The 13988-nt window shown below is 45.1% G+C and overlaps 1 protein-coding gene across 2 annotated transcripts in view; it reads left to right on the forward strand.

Moving 5' to 3' along the window:
* Positions 1-6297: 6297 nt before the first annotated feature.
* The window catches only part of ERCC3 (ERCC excision repair 3, TFIIH core complex helicase subunit), a 38451-nt gene continuing 30760 nt past the window's right edge, over positions 6298-13988 (forward strand). For both annotated transcript variants that reach the window (XM_024738053.1, XM_024738055.1), the window contains exons 1-8: positions 6298-6378; positions 6746-6951; positions 7627-7863; positions 9571-9620; positions 10050-10185; positions 10362-10526; positions 10995-11199; positions 12477-12791. In XM_024738053.1, the coding sequence (XP_024593821.1) occupies positions 6351-6378; positions 6746-6951; positions 7627-7863; positions 9571-9620; positions 10050-10185; positions 10362-10526; positions 10995-11199; positions 12477-12791 (1342 nt within the window). In that variant the 5' untranslated portion in view covers positions 6298-6350. The remainder of the gene's footprint in view (positions 6379-6745; positions 6952-7626; positions 7864-9570; positions 9621-10049; positions 10186-10361; positions 10527-10994; positions 11200-12476; positions 12792-13988) is intronic.

The raw sequence follows: 13988 nt of genomic DNA on the forward strand, positions 1-13988 counted from the left end.
AATTAGCATTTCCTTTTTTTGTGATGAGAAGGTAAAGATCTAGTCTCAGCAACTTCCAAGTATTTATTTATTACAGGTTGTTGTTTTTTTGATGTGGACCATTTTTAAAGTCTTTATTGAATTTGTTACAATAGTGCTTCTGTTTTATGTTTTTGGTTTTTTGGCCCTGAGGCATGTGGGATCTTAGCTCCCTGACCAGGGATCCAACACACCTCATCCCCTGCATTGGAAAGCGAAGTCTTAACCACTGGACCACCAGGGAAGTCCCCGTCTTACAAATATTTAATACAGTGTTATTAAGTATAATCACCATCCTGTACACTAGATCCCCAGAACTTATTCATCTTCTAACTGGAAGTTTTACTCTTTGATCAACATCTCCCCACTTCTTCCCACCCCCAACCCCTGGTAACCATCACTCTACTCTCTGTTTCTATGAGTTCAGAGTTTTTTAGATTCTGCATGTAAGTAATATCATACAGTATTTGTCACAAATGGCAGGATTTCCTTCTTTCTCACTGCCGCATAATATTCCATTGTATATTTAAACTGAATATTCTTTATCCATTCATCCATTGACAGACACTGAGGTTGTTTCCATACCTTGGCTATAGTGAATAATGCTGCAATAAACATGGGAGTGCAGACATCTCCTTGAGACCCTGTTTTTATTTCCTTTGGATATATATACCCAGAAGTGGGATTGCTGGATCATATGGTTGTTCTACTTTTAATTTTTTGAGGAACCTCCATACTGTTCTCCATAGTGACTGTATCAATTTACATTCCCACCAACAGTGTAGGAGGGTTCCCTTTTCTCCACACCCTCTCCAGCATTTGTTATTTGTAGACTTCTAAAAAAAAATTATTGGATTATAGTTGATTTATGACGTTGTGTTTGTTCCTACTGTACAACAAAATGAATCAGTTATACATATACCCACTTTTTTAGATTCTTTTCCCATATAGGTCATTACAGAGTACTCAGTAGAGTTCCCTGTGCTAGACAGTAGGTCCTTGTTAGTTATCTGTTTTACATATAGTAGTGTGTATGTGTCAATCCCAATATCCCAGTTATCCCTCCCCCTTGCCCCTTTCACCTCTGGTAACCATAAGTTTGTTTTTTTAAATTTGCACCTCTATATCTTTTTTGTAAATAAGTTCATTTGTACCCTTTTTTAGATTCCAAATATAAGCAATATCTTATGACATTTATTTTTCTCTGTCTGACATTTCGCTCAGTATGACAATCTCTGGGTCCATCCATGTTGTTGCAAATGGCATTATTTCATTCTTTTTATGGCTGAGTAATATTCCACTGTATATATGTACCACATCTTCTTTATCCATTCCTCTCTTGATGGACATTTAGGTTGCTTTCATGTCTTGGTTATTGTAAATAGTGCTGCAATGAACGTTGGGGTGCATGTATCTTTTTGAATTATGGTTTTCTCTGAATATATGCTCAGGAGTGGGATTGCTGGATGATATGGTACCTCTTTTTTCAGTTTTTAAGGAACCTCCATACTATCCTCCATAGTGGCTGTACAAATATACATTCCCACCAACAGTGCAAGAGGGTTCCCTTTTCTCCACACCCTCTCCAGCATTTATTGTTTGTAGAGTTTTTGATGATGGCCATTCTGACTGGTGTGAGGTGATATCCCATTGTAGTTTTGATTTGCATTTCTCTAGTAATTAGTGGTGTTGAGCATCTTTTCATGTGCCTCTCGGCCATCTGTAGATCTTCTTTGAAGAAATGTCTGTTTAGATCTTTTGCCCAGTTTTTGATTGGGTTATTTGGTTTTTTTTGATATTGAGCTACATGAGCTGTTTGTATATTTTGGAGATTGATCCCTTGTTGGCTGATTTCATTTGCAAATATTTTCTCCCATTCTATGGGTTGTCTTTTCATTTTGCTTATGGTTTCCTTTGCTGTGCAAAGGCTTTTAAGTTTAATTAGGTCCCATTTGTTTATTTTTGTTTTTATTTCCATTACTCTAGGAGGTGGACGAAAAAAGATCTTGCTGTGATTTATGTCATAGAGTGTTCTGCCTATGTTTTCCTCTAAGAGTTTTATAGTATCTGGTCTTACATTTAGATCTTTAATCCATTTTGAGTTTATTTTTGTGTATGTTGTTAGGTATTGTTCTAATTTCATTCCTTTACATGTAGCTGTCCAGTTTGCCCAGCACCACTTATTGAAGAGACTGTCTTTTCTCCATTGTATTTTCTTGCCTCCTTTGTCATACATTGGGTGACCGTAGGTGCATGGGTTTATCTCTGGACTTTCTATCCTGTTCCATTGATCTAGATTTCTGGTTTTGTGCCAGTAAATTACTGTTGGAGAGGAGCGAGTGACCAAAGGAACCATAACTGATTTAATGAGCCATTCACAGTTTCACTGTAGCAGCTGTGCATACTTAGACAGGCATGGTTTAATCTTTGAGACAAGCATGTGCTACTGGCATGACCAACCGGGTATGTTACTTGTAGACTTTTTAGTGATGGCCATTCTGTGGTGTGAGGTGGTACCTCACTGTAGTTTTGATTTATATTTCTCTAATAATTAGTGATGTTGAGCGTTATTCATGTGCCTATTGGCCATCTGTATGTCTTCTTTAGAGAAGTGTCTATTTAGGTCTTCTGCCCATTTTCTGATTGGGTTGTTTGTTTTTTTGTTATTGACGGACACAGGAATCCCTTCCCTCCACATCCTTGCCAGCATTTTTTACACTTTGTCTTCTTGATAAGCCATTCTGACCTGTGTGAGGTGATATCTCACTGTGGTTTTTGATTTGCATTTCCTTGATGATTAGTGATGTTGAACATCTTTTCATGTATCCTTTGGCCATTTTTAGGTCTTCTTTGAAAAAAGGGCCTTTACAGTTCCTCTGCCCATTTTTAAATTGACATTCTTTTTGTATTGGCTTGTATGAGTTATTTATATTTTTTGGATATTAACGCCTTATCAGATATATGGTTTACAAATATTTTCTCCCATTCTGTAGGTTGCCTTTGCATTTTTGTTGTCCTTTTGCTGCACAGATTTTTACTTTGTTGTAGTCCCACTTATTTATTTTTACCTTTGTTTCTTGTGCTTTTGGTGTCGTATCCAAAATGTTGCCAAGACCAATGTCAAGGAGCTGTTCCTTGTTTTTTTTCTAAGAGTTATATGGTTTCATGTCTTTTATTTAAGTCTTTAATCCGTTTTGAGTTAATTTTGGGGAGTGGTATAAGATAGGGGTTCAATTTCATTCTTCAGCATGTGGTTATCCAGTTTTCCCAACAAAATTTATTAACGAGACTAACCTTTCCCCATTGAGTATTCTTGTCAAGTATCAGTTCACAAAATATCTTCTTAATTATGAAAAGGTCAGATTAGTCATTCTTCCTCATCAAATCCTTCAGTAACATTAACCAGGTTTGGCAATTAGAGCTTAATCAAAAGCCATATGTTTAAGGCCATTATTTCTTTTCTCTCTCTCCTTTTTTTTGGCTGTGCCATGCGGCTTGCAGAATCTTAATTCCCCAACCAGGGATCGACCCTGTGCTCTGTGGAAGCGTGGAGTCCTAACCACCAGAAAGCCAGGGAATACCCAAGGTCATTATTTTTATTTCTTAGAATTTTCCTTAAAAAAATTCAAGATGTAGTTAGAGATTAATTGCCAATGATACTCATTGCAGAGCTATTTACAATGGGATAACCTGGAACTATTCCAATGCCCCCAAATTAGGGTTTGACTAAATAATGATACTACCATACAACAGAAAATTAAGTAGTCCTTAAACATTCATTTTAGTGAGAGGTGAACAAAGCTTATGTTAGAAGGATATAAAATTATATGTCCAGGTGACATCTTCTTGGTATTAAAAATACCTACTCACAGGAAAAAAGCCTGAAAGAAAATAAACCAAAATATAGATAGCTAGGGGTAGTGTTATGTATGATTTAAATAAGCTTCACCATGCTTTTCTCTGTTTTCCGAGATTTTCACACAGCATGCATTACTTTAATCAGAGGGAAAATATAAAAATGCAAAAGTCAGTTTTAACGGTGTGGTTCCTCCATTACCTGAGGAAGTGAAATTCATTTAGAGCAGGGAACAAAGCTTCAATTTACTGAAGGCCATTTAGCTGAGAGCTGATCTCTACATTGCAAATTTTGTGGCTGAGTCTTGGTCTCCAGTTTGCTCAGCTGATCAGCGGCATCTAACACAGTACATCACTCCCTCCACCTTGAAATGAAATGAATGAAAGGACTTCCAGGATTCCCAATTTTCCTATCTCACTTACTGTTCTTCAACTGGTTGCCCAATTCTCCATCTTCCAGCCTCTTCACTGTGAAATGTTCCCAGACGTTCTCTTTACCTACATTCATTCCCTAGGTAACTTCAATCAGTTCTGTAGATTCAATACCATAGATATAATGGCAATTCCCAAGCTTATATTTCTAGGTCCCTTGTTGGATGGAACTTCAGACTTCCATCCAACTGCCTGCTTGACACTTCCTTTGATCGTGTAATAGGCTACTTCTGTGAATTGCATCCTTCCCCAAATTCATACATTGAAGTCTTAACCCTCAATGTGACTGTATTTGAAGACAGAGCTTGTGAGGGGGTAATAAAAGTTAAATGAGGTCATAAGGGTGGGGCCCTAATTTGACAAAGCTGGTGCCCTTATGTGAAGAAAAGACACCAGAGAGCTTGCCCTTCCCTCAGTCCCCATGTGAGGACATAGCAAGAAGGTGGCTGGCTGTGAGCCAGGAAGAGAGCAGGACCTTCAACTTGGACTTCCAGCCTCCAGAATTGTGAGAAAATAAGTTTCACTGTTCAAGTCACATAGTCTGTGGTGTTTTGTTATGGCACTCGGACAGGCTAATGTAGCCACTCGTATTAAATACATCCAAAACCAGTGTTCAAATCCGTACTTTCCGAGGAGAGGACGCTGCCGAGTTCTGGGAGCCGCCCACACAGATTGTTTCCTTCAGGTGTTTCGAGGTCTGGGGAAAGGTGCAGTGCAGCAGGGACCCATACTTCCTGGAAGGACAGTGCAGATCTTGGCCAACGGTGAAATCGTGCAGGATGACGAACTCCGCGTGAGGACCACTACGCAACCTTGCAGTAGCACCCCTTAACAGAGACTTTGAGTGGGGGTCCTGGCCCTCACCAGCAGCAGGCTGGGTGCTGCTCGGTCCCCCTTATTAAAAAAAAACCAAAAACCTGTACCTTCCCTGAGGTACATCATTTTTGCAATTGCTCAGATCAAAAACATTGCAGCTTTCCTTTATTCCTCTCTCTCACCTTCCATATCTAGTCAGCAAATCCTGTGCTATCTTCAAAATATATTCAGAATGGAACCACTGTTCATCACCTTTACCCCAACACCCTAATAAAGCCAGTTATTTCTCGACTGGAGCACTGCAATAGCTGCCCTTGACCTTGCAAAGTCCATCTTCAACACAGCAGCCAGTGCAGAGTGATCCTTTAATACGAAATCAGATTGTCATTTCTCTGCTCAAACCTCTCCAGTAGCTTCTCATTTCATAATAAAATCCAAAGTTTTTGCAATGACCTACACAGCTCTACATTAGTTGTTCTCAGATTTGAGCATCACAGTCTTCTGGAGGGCAGGATGGTTGCGCCTGCCTGCAAAATTTTATGACTTAGATATTTTGCGTTTGTGCCTTTCCCATCAGTTTTAACTAGTTTGCATATAATGTCGATGCAGCCAGGGGACCCCATTTTGAGAATCACTGCTCTCTATGTCCTGGACCGTCTCCCACCTCTTATAGCCATACTGCTCCCCCTCTCAGCTCCCCTTAAACGCCAAACCTGTGTCGGCCGGCCCCTAGACCCACACTGCTCCTTCCTTGTATTTACATAGGACATCATCTCACTTTCGTGACCTTTTTCTCAAATAACACCCCTTCAGCGAGATATTCTGGGACAGCACTGCCTGCCATTCTGGGCTCTGTTTTATTTCTTCCTTAGAGCGCTTAACACATTTGTTTACGACCCACGTCTCTCTGTTCCAAGAGGCCAACGCCTTCGCTCTGTTCACTATCCTGCCCCAGGGGCAGGATAGTGAACAGTGCCTGAACGATCGTTAGCAGGTACTGAAAAAATACTTCACTGACTAGGAGAAAAAATGGGGAGAAAGGGCCTGCAACCGGGTACAGTCAGCGGACCGCTCAGCTGCGGGTTCAACCACCAACGCCTCACCCGAGCGCCCAGAGGCGGGACTTCCTGTGCGGTGGCCTGAAGAACTTCCGGTGTGAACCGGAAGTTCCACAGAGAGCCGTCTCCGGGGTTCCTCGGCGGTACGGGTTGTTTGCTGCGGACGCCGACATGGGCAAAAGGGACCGGGCGGACCGCGGTGAGACGTGGCGTAGGCGCGTTTCGGGGCTGCCTGCACCTGCCGTCCCTATCATCCTGTGTGGTAGCTGCTCAGGGTTTCTCGGCGGCGGTCGACCCCAGAGTCGCTCGCCGTCGTCACATACTGTCCCGACAGGCCGCTGGGAGGGGGTGTGACCCCTGACCTCCGGGCAGCCCTGCCCCCTGGGCTGGGTGGGCAGCGTTTGAGGGAGAGGACGCCTGCAGGCGCGCAGTGGCTCTGGGCTAGGGGTGCTTGGCGCTGGGGAAGTGCGGCTGCAGCCAGGTTCCTCCGACCTGCGGCTAGTCGGTGCTGGGGGAACGCAAGGCTCCTGCGGGGCTCACTTCTGTGTCCGTGTTCGTATCTGCAGAGAAGAAGAAGTCCAAGAAGCGGCACTACGAGGATGAGGAAGACGATGAAGACGACGCCCCTGGGAACGACTCTCAGGAAGCGGTTCCCTCGGCGGCCGGGAAGCAGGTGGATGAGTCCAGCACCAAAGTGGATGAGTATGGAGCCAAGGACTACAGGCTGCAGATGCCGCTGAAGGACGACCACACCTCCAGGCCCCTCTGGGTGGTAAGCACGCCTCAGCCGGGGCCGGGCCCAAGAGTGGGTGCGGCCCAAATAGGAACGCGGGATCGTGAGCTTTGCTTCAGAGCCTACTGGCAGCGAGCTTTCATTTTCATAGACAGTTTGAAACAGCCGAGATAGCAATGAGCGTATGCTCGCACACATGTGCTGGCTAGACTTGGGCTTCCTTCCTCTCTAACCCCTCCTTTTGCTCCCCTTTCCCTCTCCAGTTCTGCCACATGTTTGGAAACAACTTTTATCTAAAGAATAAATGGCATTTATTATGTAACATTTTAATTCCCCGTTAAAAAAAAACGTAATGAGACATATATTTGCTAGGCAGCTTTTTTGCTCAACTTGAAGTAATTAATGTTCTCCATTCATTTGAAATCTAGCCAGAAGGATAGCCAGGAAGGTGGGCTTTTCCTGTGAAGAATCGTGAGAGGCAGCTACTGACTTTGGAAACCTTTTCTTCTATTCTCTCTACTCCTTGTATCCGATTAAAGTAGCAGGACCCACAGTTGGCTGAAGATGTGCTTACAAAAATATTCCTGGTGTTGGCAGGCTTTAGATCACTTTCTGGGCAGCTTATCCTTTCTAGATCGTGATGTGGGAAAGAGTCTCATCGTCTCTGCAACTCATTAGTTTCCTTGTCTGCTGTGTCCATTTGGTGTTTCTCAGGCTCCTGATGGCCACATCTTCTTAGAAGCCTTCTCTCCAGTTTACAAATATGCTCAAGACTTCCTGGTGGCTATTGCAGAGCCGGTGTGCCGACCGACCCACGTGCATGAGTACAGACTAACTGCCTACTCCCTGTACGCGGCTGTCAGCGTTGGGCTGCAAACTAGTGACATCACTGAGTACCTCAGGAAGCTCAGCAAGACGGGAGTCCCTGATGGAATTATTCAGTTTATTAAGGCAAGTGGGGGCTAAGGCTGGCTCTTTTGCCCTCCTTCGTAACGTAGTGATAGTGGGGACAGGGGCTGTACATTGTTAACTTGTAGCAGTCATGAAAATGCCATTCAGATCCAGTGTGGGGAGCATAGTAACCGATTACCCCAGCTGCTGCTCCTCTGGATCCAGCATTGTGTTTTGCTGAGGGCAGACTTCCCATGAGCTGCTCTTAGCCAGTGGGTGCTAACACAGCAGGGTTACTAATTCAGGCCCATTCTGGCCTGGGTTATTTGGGAGTATAGCCCGAAGTGAATGGTGTTACGGACTGAATTGTGCCCCCTCCAGAATTCGTGTGTTGAGGACCTAACCCGTAATGTGACTGTATTTGGGGTAAGGATATAATTAGAGTTAAACGTGGTTATAAGAGTGGGGTCCTTATAAGAAAAGACACCAGAAGGCGTGTGTGCTCCCTTTCTCTCTTCATTTGTACAAGGAAGACGTAATGTGAGCATAGAGCAAGAAGGTAGCCCCCTAGAAGCCAGGAAGAGAACATTCACTGGAAACGAAATGGCTGGCATCATGATCCTGGACTTCTAGAAATAAGTTTCTGTTGTTAAACAGCTCAGTCTGTGGTGTTCTATATGGTAACCTGAGCAAGTTAGTACAGATGATAAACTCCATCTAAGTTTGCATACCTGCACGAGACCGCTAGTCAACAACTTCCGTGAGGAAAAGTCAAAAAGGACTTCAAAGTTTGAAGTGGATAGGGTTCTATGTGACGAGCACTTGAACCTGCTTGGGTTTGTTCTGAGAGAGAGTGAATACCATTAAAAAGAGCTGGACAGTGGCTTTCGTTGTCCTCGGCTGATCTACAGGGAATTAGATTCAGACCCCCAGATCTGAAGTGGCAGAAGATGAGTGCCACAGGCATCCAGTACAGTAATGAAGCCAATCTCAGAGAAGCTGGCAGGAGCCCTGGAGAGAGTTCTCCTTTCTTCTGATGTGAAAGGGTGCCCTGGGAAAAGGGCTTGCACCTTGTAGAATGAGCCTATTTCAGTACCCTGGCTGTTCTCAGCCTTGGTTGGGAGCTGCCTGTGGGAATGTGGGTGTTGGTTAGTTGGCAGTGGTGGATGCAGAAGGGCAGCAGTGGAGGCGGCAGCAGCCTGAGATCTGGATTGTGAATTTTCGTGGCTACTGTATAATCTCTGCTGCATTCCATCCTAAAGATTTTTGGGAACCTGGAAGGATTTTCTGCCATCAAGAGGCGTACATCTAGTTGGGGAGATAGGAACATTGGTGAGGAGGCCAGAGGCTTCACAGTTAATTTACGCAGCTCACAATTAGTGCACACATAACTACCAGCTTTGTGCTGGGATCTGTGGTAGTACTGGTACAATGAGATGAACTCCTGGATTAGGATGGGGCTCTGGGAATGGAGAAGAAAGGGAAAGAGAAAATAAAAGAAAGATTCTAAGCAGCATTTTTTAGATTAAGGGATGTGCATCAGAATTAGCCAGGCAAGAGGAAGGTTTTGCCCTCAAAAAGTAGGAGCTAATAGAAAAGCTCAATTTAGGCAGATCTGCCCCCTTTAGGATTGCACGTTGGATTTTCCTAAAGTAAAATGAACTCTTCACTTGTTTGATAGGTAGTGAGATGTGCCCAGTAATGAGCGAGTTCTCAGTGAGGTGCGTATTGCTAATTTTGCCTGTATGGTGTTGTCACTTGTTGCAGTTGTGTACTGTCAGCTATGGGAAAGTCAAGCTGGTCCTGAAGCACAACAGGTAAGGGGCTCTGTGACAGGCCCATCCAAGGCACGTTCACCCTCTGCATATCAGGTGGCAGGGAGCTAACACTTGTGGACTGTCTGCTCTGCACTAACACCTACTCCCCCGAGTAAGGGGCTAAAAGGAAAAAGTGAAGTGATGTGGCCAAAACCGGAAATTCATTCACTGATCACTGTATTCCCCTGAACAGTGGAGCTGGGGTTCAGATCCCTGCTAGTTTGTCTTCACAGTGGGGCTTTGCCTGCAACCCTCGTGTGCTATGTCATGGCAAGTAGCTCATATCTCAGATTTGGCAAAGGGTTGGGGGAGGGTGAGCGTGGAGAGAGGCCTTAGGCCGCTATCTCCAGATCATCTTATGAGTGAGCAGTGGAACCTTCTGAAAATGGTGTACTGGTCAGTATGCACCTCCTTCCTCCCTTCTTACAGGTACTTCGTTGAAAGTTCTCACCCTGATGTCATCCAGCATCTTCTCCAGGATCCCATGATCCGGGAATGCCGCCTGAGGAACTCTGAGGGGGAGGCAACCGAGCTCATCACAGAGACTTTCACAAGCAAATCTGCTGTATGTGGCCTCCTGGGTCACCCTTGGGGGTGGACGCATTTAGGATTTTAATTCTCTCAGGTGCTTTTAGGCCAGCATTTGCAGTCTAGTAGTCCTTGTTTTCTTGCAGCTTTGTTGCTCGGTAACAGTAGGGTTAAATGTTTTGTGCAAGTCCAGATCCTGCCTTTCTCTTTCAGATCGCTAAGAGTGCTGAAGGCAGCGGTGGGCCATCCACTTCCCGGGTGACAGATCCACAGGGTAAATCTGACATCCCCACGGACCTCTTTGACTTTTATGAGCAAATGGACAAGGACGAGGAGGAAGAAGAAGAGACACAGACAGTATCTTTTGAAGTCAAGCAGGTTAGTGAACGTACCCCTCCTGGTTGCTTCTCTAAGCCTGTGTCAGAAGCTGGTTCAGCCCTTCATGGACTGTTTGTAGCCTGTGTGAGAGGAAGGAATCCCCATCTGTCCCCAAATTTTGGTGTCTGTGCACTACAGCACCATTCTTCCTGATGGAGTTAGATCTGAGTGTCCTGTTCTTCAGGCTGGGGGGGGTCAGTGTTCACAAGTTCCTGGGGAGATGTGAGAAGCAGTGCCTGGGGGGCATTTTTGGTGGCTGATTGGATTTAATTTTGTCCATGTCCTTAGTTTGGGGCCCTTAGTCTGTGCTTTAAGCTGGCTCTCATCAAGCAAGATCTGAAATTTGAAAGTCTAGCTGACCTTTTTTTTTTTTTTTTCTTTAAATCATTAGGCTCCTTAGAATGTGTGCTGTTTGTGAGCACACTTTGGAGTTAACAGGATTATAAAACCTTCATGCTCACTTTCCAGGAAATGATTGAGGAACTCCAGAAACGTTGCATCCACCTGGAGTACCCTCTGTTAGCAGAATACGACTTCCGGAATGATTCTGTCAACCCTGACATCAACATTGACCTGAAACCCACAGCTGTCCTTAGACCTTATCAGGAGAAGAGCTTGCGGAAGATGTTTGGGAATGGGCGCGCACGTTCCGGGGTCATCGTCCTTCCTTGTGGTGAGTGATGCCTGAGTGAAGAAGATGGCTAGGCTGCTGTGTCCGGATCTGCCTTACGCTCTCGCTGAGGGCCTTCCTCTAAATCCCACCTGGTCAGGGAACAGCCAGTGTCACATGGCTCCCTGATTCATGACTTGACGAATACTTGCGTGCCTGCTCTGTGCAGGGCCCTGACCTCCACGCTGGGCATGTAATGGTGGATAGAACAACACTCCTGACCTCATGGAGCTCATTGTGGTGGGGTAGCTCAGACAGTGAACCAATCAGCTAAGCAGTGTATAAAGTCTTGGGCAGTGAGGAAGGATGGTGTTGTGGGAAAGGGCTAGTTTACATCCTGGGCTTAGAGCTCCTCACACTCAGTCTTGTAAGTTGTATGTGTTTGGAGGCTCCCTAGCACAGAAACTTTGTTTGGTCCTGGACTGCTTATTACAGTGTGCACATCCAAGAAGGGGCTGTGGCAGCCCCCTTGGCGCCCATCTAACATCATTTGTCCTAAGTCGTGTCAGGTCTGGCCTAGGTTCTTGGCCAGAGGTCACAGTAGGCTCAGCTGGTGGCCTACCCCATACTCAAGAAGGCAGCCTCTCTAGGGGAGGGGCAGGCACCTTCAGTTTTTGGTTTTTTTTTAAAGCCTCATGGGTTATTTTGATGCATACCCCTGGTAAAGGAAGAATTGCTGTTTCAAGGAATAGCTTGATTTTTAATCTTGATCTTCATACAGTAGGTGGTAGTAAACTCAGAAGCCCCTGGAGTTTCACCTTCCTCTGTCTTTGCCAGTAGCAGCGTACGTACCGCATTCCCAAGTGCTCAGCCCAGTTTGTTGTGTCATCATAGTAGCCGTCTTTTACTGAGTCCCTCCGGAGGTAGTCTGGGTGTTGGGCACACTGTACCCCAGCAGCACTGCTGTCCCAGGGCCTTGGGTGACTTACCCCTCAGCTTTAGTTTTCCCATGTTTAAAATGGCAATAATAGGAGTGTCTCTCACCTATGGTTTATTTTGACAAATGTTGTTTTTCAACATTTAAATGAGATGCCTGTACAGTGCTTTAATAGGGCCTGGTGCTTGTGTCTTTTAATTCTCACGTTTGTGTGTGAAGTGTGTGTGCCTCCTTTTTCTAAAGAAGGAAACAGGTTTGGAGCAGTAAGCACCTCAACAGTGTCAGCTGTGAGGATTATTACAAATAATTTTGGCCAGATTGGTGGGCTGACAAGTCTTTCTGTCTGTCCCTGTCCCTCATTTCAACCCGGCCTTGGGTAGGATTGCCCGTTGATTTCTCGTAGGTGCTGGGAAGTCCTTGGTTGGCGTGACAGCTGCGTGCACAGTCAGAAAACGCTGCCTGGTGCTGGGCAACTCAGCTGTGTCTGTGGAGCAGTGGAAAGCCCAGTTTAAGATGTGGTCCACCATCGACGACAGCCAGATCTGCCGCTTTACCTCCGACGCCAAGGACAAGCCCATAGGCTGCTCCATTGCCATCAGCACCTACTCCATGCTGGGCCACACCACCAAAAGGTCCTGGGAGGCCGAGCGGGTGATGGAGTGGCTCAAAACTCAGGAGTGGGGCCTCATGATCCTGGACGAAGTACACACCATACCAGGTAAGCAGGCTGAGAGCTGGGATGCCTACTCATCGTAGAGACAGATTGATTTCCATGAGCATGGGTGGGTGGGGTGGGGAGGGGCTTGGTGGTGGGTGGGTGTACACACTGGCAGCTTCCTTAATCACTGGCCCAGAGTAGTCATCTAGAAAGTGCTATTTTCTTCCATCCTCCCTCTCAACTGTTGCACCTCAGCTTACCCTTAACCCATTTTTTCTCTTTTCGGTCATGCAAAAACTAGACTGGGAGCACAAAAAAGTCCTTGCAATATTTGTTTTATTTGAGGACTAAAGTATTGTTCCTTAATATGTTATAGAAGTCCAAGTATTGCCGGCAGTCCTTTTAAACAGCCATATTGACATAATTTATAAACCGTAAAATCTACCCATCATAAGTATACGATTCAGGATTTTTAGTAAAATGGAGTTGGTGCGACCATCACCATGACCCAGTTTTAGAACATCGTCCTCATACTCACTCACCATCGGTGTTTTCATCCTTAGCTGCAGGCAGTCACTGAATTGCTTTCTGTTTCTAGAGACATGCCTTTTCTGGAAATATATTCACAGAATCACATAATATGTATTTTCTTTTATCTGACTTCTTTCACTTCACACAGTGGTTTACCCACGTTGTAATACGTACCAATGCTGTGTTCCTTTCATCACTGAATAGCATTCCAGGCAAACCTTTCTTTTTTTTTTTTTTTAAAGAAGATGTTGGGGGTAGGAGTTTATTAATTAATTAATATTTTTGCTGTGTTGGGTCTTTGTTTCTGTGCGAGGGCTTTCTCTAGTTGTGGCAAGCGGGGGCCACTCTTCATCACGGTGCGCGGGCCTCTCACTATCATGCCCTCTCTTGTTGCGGAGCACAGGCTCCAGACGCGCAGGCTCAGTAGTTGTGGCTCACGGGCCTTGTTGCTCCGCGGCATGTGGGATCCTCCCAGACCAGGACTCGAACCCGTGTCCCCTGCATTAGCAGGCAGATTCTCAACCACTGCGCCACCAGGGAAACCCAGGCAAACCTTTCTTGATAAAACAAGTTAATGGGTAGCCCTGATCAATTACGAAGTGTAAATTAGAGATTACTCTGAAGTAAATGAAATCAGAGGCATTTTCACATAGAGTATTCAAAACATTGTCAAAATGGCCTCTCTATCTGTTTTTTTCTGTGTAATGAGGGCTCCTCCAACACCTC

Source organism: Neophocaena asiaeorientalis, unplaced genomic scaffold, assembly GCF_003031525.2.
Source record: "Neophocaena asiaeorientalis asiaeorientalis breed wild unplaced genomic scaffold, Neophocaena_asiaeorientalis_V1.1 scaffold98, whole genome shotgun sequence".
Lineage (NCBI taxonomy): Eukaryota > Metazoa > Chordata > Mammalia > Artiodactyla > Phocoenidae > Neophocaena > Neophocaena asiaeorientalis.